A 13,408-nucleotide genomic window follows, 5' to 3' on the forward strand; every position below is an offset into this window, starting at 1 on the left:
ATCAGCTTAAAGGTAAAGGTAAAGGGACCCCTGATCATTAGGTCCAGTTGTGGCCGACTCTGGGGTTGTGGCGCTCATCTCGCTTTATTGGCCGAGGGAGCTGGCGTACAGCTTCCGGGTCATGTGGCCAGCATGACTAAGCTGCTTCTGGCGAACCAGAGCAGCGCACGGAAACACCATTTACCTTCCCGCCGGAGCGGTACCTATTTATCTACTTGCACTTTGATGTGCTTTCAAACTGCTAGGTTGGCAGGAGCTGGGACTGAGCAACGGGAGCTCACCCCATCGCGGGGCTTCAAACCGCCGATCTTCTGATCAGCAAGCCCTAGGCTCTGTGGTTTAACCCACAGAGCCACCCGCGTCCCTTCAGTTCCACATCAGTTTAATTTCATTTAAAAAGTCATCATGAAAATTCATCAGCATGCTGGTGTGAATTTCTCCTCAAAGGTTAGCTGTGTTTATAGGTTATACTGTAAATTAGGTAGGTTCACCTTTAAATATGAACTGAATTGAATCCCTCCCGCCCATTCCTAGTAGGGACACACAGAGAGACATGCTTGATGGTATATAACTGGTATAGTCCTCCATGAGGGCTTTCAAATCTATTCCTAGACATTTTGTGGAAGGGAAATAAAACATTTTGTATTAGCAAGTTTCAGAAGCGTAGGGATAGGAACAAAGATTTCAGCAGATCTAACTCCTCATGCGCAAGGAGTTTCCCCAGCCACGCAGTCTGTCCCATTCAACAGAGAGGGAAATTCCACTCTTATTTCATGTGGCGCAAATTGAGCTGTCTCCTTGGTACACGGAAAATCCCATATGGTCAGGAAGCTCTTTGTGTATTTGAAATCTCACACCCCAGCTTACATGTTTTCAAACATATCCTAACCAAAGGGGTATGTGTGGTGCAGAAAGCTTCTTAAGGACCTACATCGTTTGCCAAATGCTATGAAAGGCGCCAGATTCCAAGCAAAAATCTAAGCAATCCACACACCAAGATACATGCTTTTTGTACTAGTGCTGCGCAGAAAATTTCTACTATTTCACCATCACCATTCTCCATCAGTTAATGAGGAAATACATTGTATTTGAAAGTGGTCATAGGGCTGGTTTGCTGAAATTCTCATAGGTGTAATGTGGATGAAAATGCCTTGCATTTGAGGTGGCTGAAGGGGGCTCATTTCTTCCATTTTACTTATCATCTCTTTGATATGTAAAGATAGTAAGAATATAGATACAAAAATAAAATTTTGCAAAATCTTTGTTCAAACCCATGACACTGAGATTAAGAGTCTTAGGCTCTACCAACTGAGCTATCTAATATGTATTTTTTTCTGAGTAGATGGATAGGATTGCACTGTTTTAAAAAAAGCCATATGTGATTGCACTATTTCAGTCCCAGCAATTTTAAATGAACAATTATGTACTTGTCGCATGAAAATCAAATAACTTATTTGTGACTTGATCAAGTTACACGTATGTTTACACCACAGTTCTTCTCTACTATATTTAAATCTACACTTAGTATTCTTCACATGTTCAATACTAGTATAATATTTTTTTTAAAAAAAAATCTTAACTTAAAAGTGAAATATTCAGATGATAAATTGGTAGTGGGGGGTAATTTTATAGTTGCATGCATGAAGTTTTCTCAATATAATATCTATGGAAATGGTAGTAAAATATTAAAGTATTTGTGTACATGAAGCCTTTAATAAGAAATAACAATTCAGCAATAATTAAGACCACTTTTACAAGATATACTGTAGTGCTGCTCACAGGCGTAAATTTTAGCTCTTTTACCCTCTGGCAGCCTCTCCAACCAGGTGCCCTCTAGCTTTTTTGGGACTACAACTCCCATCAGTGCCAGCCAGCACAGCCGTGCTTTCTGAATTTGAAACCCTGATCACAATCTTCTGAATTTCTGCACTGTGAATATCTCTGCTGACAAAAATGCTTGCTGTAATGTTATTTATTTGCTGTTGGTTTTGTCATGACACACAAACACACCCCGCCAGCCTTGTGCAGATAGGGTTTCGCTGAACTAGATCTCTTCCACTTTTCCCTTCTATGTGTACGAGAGAGACAAAAAGAGAGAGGAGCTTTTTTCCACGAAAAAGGCAAAACATTCTTGACTTAACTATTAAATAGAATAAGGAAAGTGCCATTGCAGTCTGGCAGTTTAAGAGGAAGAAAACCTCACTCTGTGTCCTTACGTAATGTTCATAGTTAAGCAGCTGCAAATGGAGAGGCTGAAAGATTGAAACATCCATCTGGAAATCGGCTATTAGATGTATACTGGCACGACTTACCAACATTTTATATCCTTGTAGTAGAAATTCAGTTTCCCCGAGGAGAAGCTAAAAAATGTTTGGTTTTGATTTTAGTTTAACCCTTAGCCCTGCTGCCTGCAAAGAGGCCAGAAGAGACTGGGTATCAGTCAAATACTAAGGTCTTCCATGGCCACCCCCAGCCCTGCTTGAAGGGGTTGAAAGTTGTCATTCAGCACCACCTTGCTAGAGGGACCAGGCCGCCTTTCTCCCCACAGTCCACCTATTCAGTCTTTTCTAGCCAACAGAAGGGCAGAATAATAAGACTGGCAAGCACTTTTCTGAAAAAAGATTGTTTTGATACTTAAAGCATTTCCCTCTCTCTCCCTCTTACAAAAATACTGACATTTGATTTCAGCTGGTCTGAGTTGCAGGGTGATCCTTCTAAGTGTGGAAAATAGGGTTGCAAGACCCCCATGTCTGACCTGAAGTCTCCAGGTTTGTCTGGAAGGTGGGTAACACTACCTTTAATTCTATATCTATATACCTCTATCCAGGGCTTTTTTGAGCCAGAACTTGCCAGAACTCAGTTCCGGCACCTCTCAGGTGTGGGAGGCCGTCACTGTGAGTTCCGCTATCTTTTTTTCTAGAAAAATAGCACTGTCTTTCTTTCTTTCTTTCTTTCTTTCTTTCTTTCTTTCTTTCTTTCTTTCTTTCTTTCTTTCATGAGAGCCAGTGTGGTGTAGTGGTTAAGAGTGGTAGACTCGTAATCTGGTGAACTGGGTTCGCGTCTCCACTCCTCCACATGCAGCTGCTGGGTGACCTTGGGCCAGTCACACTTCTCTGAAGTCTCTCAGCCCCACTCACCTCACAGAGTGTTTGTTGTGGGGGAGGAAGGGAAAGGAAAAAGTTAGCCGCTTTGAGACTCCTTCAGGTAGTGATAAAGCGGGATATCAAATCCAAACTCTTCTTCTTCTTCTATCTATCTATCTATCTATCTATCTATCTATCTATCTATCTATCTATCTATCTATCTATCACTCCACACAGAGAGACAGACAGGGGGAGCTCAAGAGAGCACTTCAACCTGGCAGGAGCCAGTTGCAAATTATATTATAGAGACTCTGATGCATCTGTCCTTGTTTGCTCTCTTCTTCCCATTAACATCCATCTCCAAGGCCTGCCCCATTACATTATCAGGGGCCGACCCGAGGCCTCAGATTTGGGTTCTGACATCTCAGTTTCTGGGATGCTCCTGACCTGGCAACTTTGGTGGAACATCCATAGCTTAGTGCATGCAAAAGCCCTCAAGTTCAATCCCTGGCATCTCTGAATACAGCTTCGAAAGACTCCTGTCTGAAACCCTGAAGAGGTACTGCCAGTGGCTGGAATCCCCATGATGTGGGCGGCATCCCTCTGCCCCCAATCCGGGTCACTGGGGGTCCTGGATGCCTGTCTGCAACCCTACCCCCCAGGAAAGTGGAGTGGACATCTAGATGAAGCACTGGCTTGATAAGGAAGGCAGCTTCATATGAAGGGGAGAGTTAGAGAGATACCTCGAAAGTTGTTTGCTGTATAACATAATTTTGTACAGCATGGTCCCTGTGTTTTCTATTTAGCCAATTATTTTCAAAAGTATGGAAATATTATGAAACATAGTCCTTCCTGGTCTGTATCGCCTGATATTGCAGGTAGGTTCATTTACCTATTTTGCTTGTTTATGGACATCTATACCTGACTTTCATGTGGTAAAATCAAGTTCAAAACACAAATCACAACAAAAATTAGAAATAATAATGACTCTCTCTCTCTCTCTCTCTCTCTCTCTCTCTATATATATATATATATATATATATATAATTTGTATAAATATAAAAATAATAATGACAAAAAATATACAGCAGGAATTCCGCCCCCAACAAAACACCATCATTAAAATTGTATCAGCCACAGCAGACATAAAACCTATTATCAAAGGTTCAACTAAAAATGCCTGCTGAAATAAAGTAGTTTTAACAGCCTGTTTAAATGGAGGCAAAGAGGGGGCCTGATTAGCCTCTCTTGGGAGACTATTCCATCCTTTAGGTCCTGAAGAGGCCCTGCCTCTCATCTCCACCAGCTGCGCTTGTGTTGGCAATGTGACAGGAAGAAGAGTCTCAAAAGCTGAGCTCAGATCTTCAGCAGGTTCCTTCCTTGGGGAAGAGGTGATTCCTGAAAGGCAGAATATCCTGGCTTAACTTATTGGAATGCTCTCTCATGTAGAAGATACACCCACATGTGAAGAGCTAAACTTTCAGGAAAAAGGTTTTAAAGGTTTTTTTTGCAATGCGCTGCTGTGAACTCAGAGGTGCTTTACTTCAGAGTCAGCAGTATGTACACTATTGCACTCTCAGTCTAGATTTCTCTTTAATGTCCTACCTTTCCACCTGCAGAAATTATTTACAAGGAGTATCAAGCACATGTTTCAGTGATCATAGAAGGATGTTTTGTGTAGCTGTGCATTCACAGAGATAGCTACAGGGTGCTTGATGAAATACCACATATAGGAAGGACTGCCTGAAGAAAACAAGGGCCTGTTTTCATCATCCCCAAACCCCTCCAAAAAGTACATACTGGTCTCAGGGTGTGTGTGATTGTCATTAGCACCAAACATACAGAGAGAAAAGGCTTAAACCTTCCTTCTCCATACACTGTGGTGCTGAGGACAATTGTCCCCTTTGGTGTTTATTTTTAAAGAACCACCACAACATGATGTGATTGCTAATCAAGTTATTGGCATAACATATATGTTATGTGTGGTGTAATGGTTAGAGTGTTGGACTAAGACATGGGAGAGCAGGGTTCGAATTCCCACTCAGCCATGAAGCTCACTGGGTGACCGTGGGCCAGTCACCGCCTCTCAGCCTACCCTACCTCACAGGGCTCTTGTAGGGATTAAATGAGGAGGAGGAGAACCATTTTTGCCACTTTGACATCCTGGGAAGATAAAGGTGGTATATAAAAGTCTTTAATAGATAATGTTAAATAAATATAGGTAGACCCTCAGTATAGTGTCCAAATTTCAGTACAACCTGACGCCCCAAGTGTTGGGTCAATCTGCCATTTTCTGAGATACACTGGGCTGAATCTTACTGGTTCTGAAGCGTCACTCCAACAGCATGAAACCAGAGATTTCTTCCTTTTTCCAGTATTTATTTAGTAGATAGTTTCAGATTTATATTTTGTTGAAATGTCTGCAATGGTACAGTACTTAGGAGCAGGTCATAGGGCTTATAGACTGTTGAATATGTGACAAGGAGGCTGTAAAAGATCTGGTCAGATGAAGTTAATTAACGGCAAATGAAGGACAGCTGCTTTTTATGTATGTAGCACATCTTTGATCTGCTCTACCCTTCAGACCTCTGTGGACAAGGTAGTTAAATACAAACTAGGAGGCCTATTTTAAAGACATTAAGGCCCTCAGGGGCAAGGAGTGACAGTCCGTGCAGCCATGAGCTGTTAGCGTTATTCATTAGAGAACTTTAAACATGTCAGAAAAATAGAGTAATGTCCCTGCACTTAGTTCAGCCTGAACACTGAAGATTACCACAGCTTTGGGACGTATGAATGGACCAGCGTCTGGCAGTGAGTTTCTTGAGAAGGATTTGTTATGCAGGGAAAGAATAATCATGTGTGTGAGAGAGAGTTCAATGAATTACCAGGTCATCTTACATAATCAATAGGGGTGTGTGTGTGTGTGTGTGTGTGTGTGTGTGTGTGTATGGATGCACACACAGTCACAAGAGATGGGCAGAATCCTAAAGGTGGAGGATTGTAGTGGGGAGGGGTGGGATTCTGTGAGGAGACGGGATGGGAGGAGATTTTAAAATAAATAAATTAAATGGCAGGTGACCAAAATAACTTTAGTTCAGTTGATTTATTTTTTTGCTGCCAGTTGTCCACTACTTCAATTTCAAGAATATTTTAAATTCACAAAGATATAAATAGGTTGTGAACCACTCGGGGATCTTTGAGTGAAGGGCGGTATACAAATTTAATTAATAATAATAGCAATAATTCCAATAAAAAGTCAAAAATTTAACTAATAATTAACCAATAATAATTAATAGTGACATGTTTTCAGAACCTTTGCCTTCATAGAACATTAGACCTGCAGACTGAGATGTTCCACAATTTGAACATGAATCAAGAACTGGCAAAACAACTTGAATTCAACTCTCCTTAAATGTTTTATACTGACTTTTTGGTACCTATATTAGACAACAACATAAAACATAAGATGCGCAATGGCTATTTTTCAAATAAAAGGGAGGAATTCAGTGTTGTGCTAAAATGAATGTCCCATCAGTGCAAGCATTTCAGGTTACCAGACAGAATGATTGCCCTTCTCCATCCCCACATGCTGTTCTGGGGGTTCTCCTAACCCCAAACAATTTTGAGGGTAACAATGGGTGAAGTAAGCCCAGTGGTTCAAGCAGATGGTCTTGTGCAGGGGCCGGGCTTCCAGTGAGCAGACTCATTAGGAGAATCTCTCCTGTTATGCTTACTCTTTCAGAAACTATGGTGGGGAAGCAGAGGAGGGAAATTTTGAGATGAAAACTCCCTCCATCCCCCCTACCACTACCTCTATTCAAAATACACTATCCAGAAACTTCTTCAAAGAGCACTGGGGTTGCATTACATGTAATTGTGTGTAATATGTAGTTTTACCTTTAGCAAAGCTAAACAGCAGTGGGAGAGAAATGGTTTTAATTGTGGAGTACGGAAGAGGTAATGGGACGAGGGTGGCGCTGTGGTCTAAACTACTGAGCCTAGGGCTTGCCGATCAGAAGGTTGGTGGTTCGAACCCCCATGACAGAGTGAGCTCCTGTTGCTCAGTCCCTGCTCCTGCCAACCTAGCAGTTTGAAAGCACATCAAAGTGCAAGTAGATAAATAGGTACCGCTCCAGCGGGAAGGTAAACGGCATTTCTGTGCGCTGCTTTGGTTCGCCAGAAGTGGCCACATGACCCGGAAGCTGTACGCCGGCTCTCTCGGCCAGTAAAGCGAGATGAGTGCCACAACCCCAGAGTCGTCCGAGACTGGACCTAATGGTCTGGAGTCCCTTTACCTTTACAGAAGAGGTATAATTGTAGCCTGAGAGGAAACCAATTAACAAACTGTGTAGCTAGTACAGTGGTACCTTGGGTTACAGACGTTTCAGGTTACAGGCTCTGCTAACCCAGAAATAGTACCTCGGGTTAAGAACTTTGCTTCAGGATGAGAACAGAAATCATGTGGCAGCAGCGGGAGGCCTCATTAGCTAAAGTGGTACCTCAGGTTAAGAACAGTTTCAGGTTAAGAACGGACCTCCGGAACGAATTAAGTTCTTAACCCGAGGTACTACTGTACACTGTCTTGAACCATCCCATCTTTATAGCTAACCTTAAAGGATGGAAAACTTACCTTTTACAATTTAAGACTGTGCAACGGCAATTTCCCCCTCAATGGTTTATTTTATATACATCAGACAGGTCCATTGTTAAGATTTCATACAGTGGCTTGTTTAAACCTGTAGCTGTTCATGTTTTTGTCCCAGTGTGGAATCAATGGCTGTATCTTTTCTGCTTCAAGTCTAGATTATGGACTGAACAGCACTCTTAATAATGTTTTGTGGTGTTTCAAGCATTTGTCATGTCAAAAAACATTCTTTTGGCACCAAAGGTACTGATTTTGAAATTGAAAAACAAAACAAAACACCACTTTATCAAGACCAAATAATAATTAGCTCAAGTCATGTTTAACAATTTCACAGTCAGATGTATTTTTACAACAGGATAGCAAGATACATATTGCAATATTTATTGTTATTTTGCATATTTTGACAGTATGTGTTTGAATGCCAAAACAAATATACACAGCTCCAGCTATATAATATACAGTGCTTGACATGTGTTTCTCTCTATGAGCAAATTTCCATTGTGTTTTGCTTCCTCTGTGACTATCTTATTCCAGGAAAATGAATAAAGCACACTGAGGAGGGTGAATAATACACTAAAGGGGATATCTGCAATAAAATGCATGCATGCATCATACTTCCCAGACCTATCTAAATGGTGGAAGAATATATATAGAATGTTGAGTCTCTAATATCAGTCACATCTATATAGGTAGTAGCACTTGGAAGCCACAATTTTTCTTTTCTTTCTTTTGCCATTGATGTATTTTAATTTCCTTGTTGTTTGATAATAGTACATGTTAATTTCAAAGATAATTTTAAGATATCTGATGGGCATATTTTTGTGAGACCATTGTCCTTTGAGAGTGGGAAGGGGGATATTGAGTTACTCACAGCGGGGTATTGAAGAAACTTGAATTTCCTGAAATTTCAAATTTGAATATGAGGTGGCCAAGCTTCCCCATGCCCTGCTCTGGCTACATTCGTGGGACAGAATGCCATGATGTAATATGTCCCAGGAATGCTTTCAAAGCAGTGAGGCCACGGCTTGAAGTAGTGGCAGGGCTTTCTTGTTTACTGTTGAAAAAAGGAAGAAAAAGACAACAACTATTCACATTGGAAAGGTCTATGTGAAAACAAAGCAGAGTATCGAAGCTGATACACAGATGGCACCTCCTCCCAGAACAATTAGATCATATAAACAAAAGGTTCCCAACTGGGTGTTGCAGGAGCTGTAAGGAATGAGGGTATCTTGCATGTGGTCCTTGTGTTTTCATGCATTTTGGAAAATTTAGCTTTGAAATTAGTTGAGAAATAGTGCAACAACCCATTCTGTTATACACACAGCTGCAGTTGAACTCTGCAGACCTCTACCGTGAAGGCTTTTCATGAGGAACCTATCCAATCATTGGTTGCAGCAACCAGAATAGAAATTGCCCAAAGCTGGAAAACAGCCACAAGATACCCCAGCCTTTGCCCAAATGGTGTCCTCCAGATGTTTGGACTACAACTCCCATTGGCACCAGCCATCCAAAAGGCATGTGGTTGACGAAGGCTGGACTACACAGTTAACAGAAACTCACATATTGCAGTAGATAAACAGGAGGCGTCACTAAAGAAGGTTTATTTATGTGGTCTTCATTTAAATCATGTGTAAATGAATGGTTTCCTGGGCAAAGACCATTGGCTGTCTACTCTTTGGATGAGACAACATTGCTTGAAAAGAAACATAATTGATAATTACCTATTAAAATACCTGTTAAAATACATTGACAAATAGCTTTCATTTGACAATGTATTTTAACAGGTATTTTAACAGGTAATTATCAATTATGTTTTCCCCATTGAGTAGACACTATTTACAGTTGCTATTTTGTTCATAATTTCTGTAGAAATTCAGTAAAAAAAATTGCAAATATTTTTTGTTATTATTCTTTAGATTTAATCCTTCAGTTTAATCCAGTCTTCAGGGAGTATGACAATTTATATTATTGTATGATATGGCTTCAGCTACGTTCCACAGAGTTCATTGTGTGAGAATTAAAACTTGTTCTCTCATGGAAATTAATGGGAGTTAAAAGTGCTAGACTTTGGCTGGACTGTGTCTACTTATTTATAAATAGCTTTTAAGTAAATGGTCTAGGATTCTATCTTAAGCCTTCCATTCAAGCTCCATGTGCACTCCTTTGAGTCCGTGGAACTCCTATCAAGACATTAAATTATGAGAAACACATTGTTCATAAGAGCCTGTTTAGTAAATTAGGTGATATGATAAAAGGATGCACAAAGTCGATAGGCATTGTCTGAAAGAGGTGCCTTCCTTCTAATGCTTTAATCTACAACTCAGGATTGCTAGAAATATAACAGGGCCACCATAGTTTCTGGGCTACTTTTCAAGTAGGATGCTTTAAGTGTTATCGGAACCATTACCATTGAAGGGAAAAAGTGTATTGTTTCTTATCCGTCCCACCATTTTTTGCATAGCTTGCATGTTCATTTTTATTTTTTTAATAGGGCCCCCTTTCTATATCTGTATACATTCTTGGTTATTATGCAGAGAGTGCTGCCTTGGGAAATCAACTAACTATGCAAACCTACTGTATAATTAAATGATGAGAACAAAGAAAAGATTTTTATCCTTTCGGAAACACAGAAAGCTAACAGAATCGTGAAGTTACCAAAACATAGTTCTTGCCAATGGAAATGGAATTCATCTGATTCATTTGCTGGGGAAATGCCTGCATTAAAAATTTGTGTTGTGCAGGCTAAGAAATTAAAACTAGTGCTGCGCCAAATTTGCATGAGGTTTGGGATTTGATGCAAAAAAGAGGGGTTTGGGGGATTTCAGAAAGCTCGCTGGGGGAAAAAAACTTGTCAGACATTGGGTAGACTTGTAGATGGACCACCACTGGGAGTCTAGTTCTGGTACAAGCAGGCTGAGGTCTAAAGATTCAGAGGCAGATGATGTGGTCACAACATGCTGTGCTCAGGTTCATGTGAGAACAAGGCCAGAAGCATAGGCAATGAGTGTTTTGCGTGGGTGTTGCGTTCCTGACCCCATACATGTTGGCAGAGCGCATGTTAACTCCATTACGCCCCTGCCTCTGTTCCATCCCCTTTTCTGGCCACTTCCGGGTTGCAGCAGTGTGTGTCGTCATGCTTAAATTGGTTGTTGCCTGTACTCAGTGTGGTGATGGACAAGTTGTTAGTGAGATACTAGACTGCAAGAGAGAAAGTCTTCATTGGGAATTGTTGCAATGAGTTGCCCACATAATGCCTTGCTGATTGAGGCCTATCATTTCGATCTCTGTATTGTATTTGAAGGTAATGGATTTCATTTTATATTATTGCCAGCTGATGAAGAATTATCATTGAAACAGTTCATTATCCTGGAAGAACTGTTCTGTCTGCTGCTGTGCTCGGAGCACCCTTTTGTGATGTTTGGAGCACCTACCATCTCACTTCTGTGTTGCTGTTCTCGCTCTTGACAACATTTTGGATATGATATTTCCTGTGAAAAGGCATTCAGCCTCAATTTCAGCCATTCTTTATATATACATACCATTCTAATCATTCTGCTTATGGAATAGTTACTTGACTTATCAGTTTGTGACTCCCTACACCGTTTATGAATTTTGAAACCGTTTGATAGTGTTATATAAATATTGTCAATATATTATTAGCCTACGTGTTGCTTGATGTTGTTCAGATTGCTGATTGAGGGAGCAAGGGTCCTGGGCTCTACTGCCTGGATCCCTGGTTTTACTGCTTTGGCAACTTACAAAACCTTTCCTTGGTCGTCTTTCATGATGGCTCACATCTATAGGAAAACACTGATAATGTTGCTGCTACAGCGCCATTTTTTAGACCTGTCTTCTCCCTTCCTTCCTTCTTACAATCAGTTAGGGTCACAAGGTGATATTATCCCCAAGCCACCACAATCATTTAGTAAGCCCACAACTTACATGGGGGTTGCGTTCTGCAGGTCATGCCTAAATCCAAAATTGTGTATAGTCAAAACACGTTGGGTTCAATTGTGGGTGGGATTGCCAAAGTCATTTTTTAAGGAATCCCGTCCCCTTTCCACACACTTTTTTATTTTTTGCCACACGTGTAAAGCTGAATGCGCCCAAGTTAAATGTGCCTAAATTGCGGGGTTACTGGAATTAGATGTGATTATTTGATGATATCATGGAGGGCACAGCAATGGCGTAGCGTGGGGGGTGCAGGGGGGCCAGCTGCACCGGGCGCAACATCTGGGGGTTAGGGTTAGGGGGCGCAAATCCACGGGTTAGGGGGCGAAATTACTTGCCTTGCCCCGGGTGCTGACAACCCACGCTACGCCACTGGGGCACAGAAAGGCCTCCCATTCTTCTGATCAAGAAGGATCACGCTCCTATTCTCCAAGCAACTGAGAGGTGTTCCCTATGCTGTAGAGGAAATAGGACATTCCTCTTTCCTCATTTCCACCCTTCCAGCTCAAACCACTTAGGATTGCAGCCTAATTTCTGGGATGACAATTTCTTGGCTCAAATCTCAGAGCTGAGAGCATTTTTTAAAAAATGTGGGGCTTTTGTTTTTGTTTTTTGTTTTGTTTACAAAAAGTCACCTCTTCACAAAACTTTCCCTTATCTCCCAAAGAAGATCCTTGGAGAATGTTAAGAAGAATATGCAATGCCTTTGTGTTATAATTGTTCTCTTCTCTGAGCACATTTTGCACGGGAACACTTTATACTTCAATAATTGTAGAGATCAAATGTATTTACCAGGCTTCTCTATCATCTTACAGGTCTTGTAGAAATTTGTCTGATGCACCCCCTCGATGTGGTGAAAACCAGGTAAGGTTCTGCTTGAACAAGTTTTATTGACACTGGAAGACATCCAAATTGGAAGCTGTCAGAACTTAAAAAGCTAGAACTTGTCCAAGTAAGATAACTTCTCCCTTTAATGGCATTTATATTTACTTACTGTTTTTCATAGCATTTGACAGGCAGAATTTGAATAGCATGATGCATTTCTGCTTGGAGGTCATCTGGAGGTGCTAAATACTTCTTTATTAAATGTACTCTTCATGTGACAGCCTGAGATCCTATTCTATTAAAAGTGAAGCGGGGAGGCAGCATGGTTATATTTTCTTTCCTACCATATTTATCATGTGAAGTAATGTTTTGACTTGAAACTAGAAATGTCATGTTGCCTTAAAAATAATATTGATGGTAAATGTGGCCTGAGACAGTTAGTTGTGTTTTCAAAACTCAGCAAAAATGAGATTTATTTTTCCCCAAACCTGTATTTGCACATGTCTGTTGGGTGGTTTCATGCTTGCTACCTACCGGGCACATTCAGTGACTTCCAACCATACATTTGTGGCTGGGCAATTACACTGGCTTGTCAGTTTGGAAAAACACTAGCCCAAACATTTCATTTCAAATAATAATAATAATAATAATAATTGTTGTTGACCTCCGTCTGTCTCAAAAGACAATGAAAGGTGCCTCCAAGGATGAAGTCAAACCACTCCATTAGCAGCCCCGGTGACCTCCCTAGGGTGCAAGCCTGGGCAGGGTTTATGGAGGTCCTGGGCTGCCCAGATGATAAGACCCTCTGATCTGGTCCAAAGGAAACCAAAACACGGTTTGGCCCAGCTTGGCTACAGGAGTTTCCAGAAGGAGGTGTACAAGGCGTCATCCTACCATCTGGATT

The 13,408-nt window shown here is 41.0% G+C and overlaps 1 protein-coding gene across 4 annotated transcripts in view; it reads left to right on the top strand.

Moving 5' to 3' along the window:
* SLC25A21 (solute carrier family 25 member 21) overlaps positions 1-13,408 on the top strand; it is a 274,218-nt gene that overhangs the window by 133,597 nt on the left and 127,213 nt on the right. For all 4 annotated transcript variants that reach the window (XM_083509856.1, XM_083509857.1, XM_083509859.1 and 1 more), the window contains exon 2: positions 12,495-12,543. In XM_083509856.1, the coding sequence (XP_083365982.1) occupies positions 12,495-12,543 (49 nt within the window). The remainder of the gene's footprint in view (positions 1-12,494; positions 12,544-13,408) is intronic.

Source organism: Podarcis liolepis (genome assembly GCF_965112155.1).
Source record: "Podarcis liolepis genome assembly, chromosome: 1".
NCBI classification, from domain to species: Eukaryota; Metazoa; Chordata; class Lepidosauria; order Squamata; family Lacertidae; genus Podarcis; species Podarcis liolepis.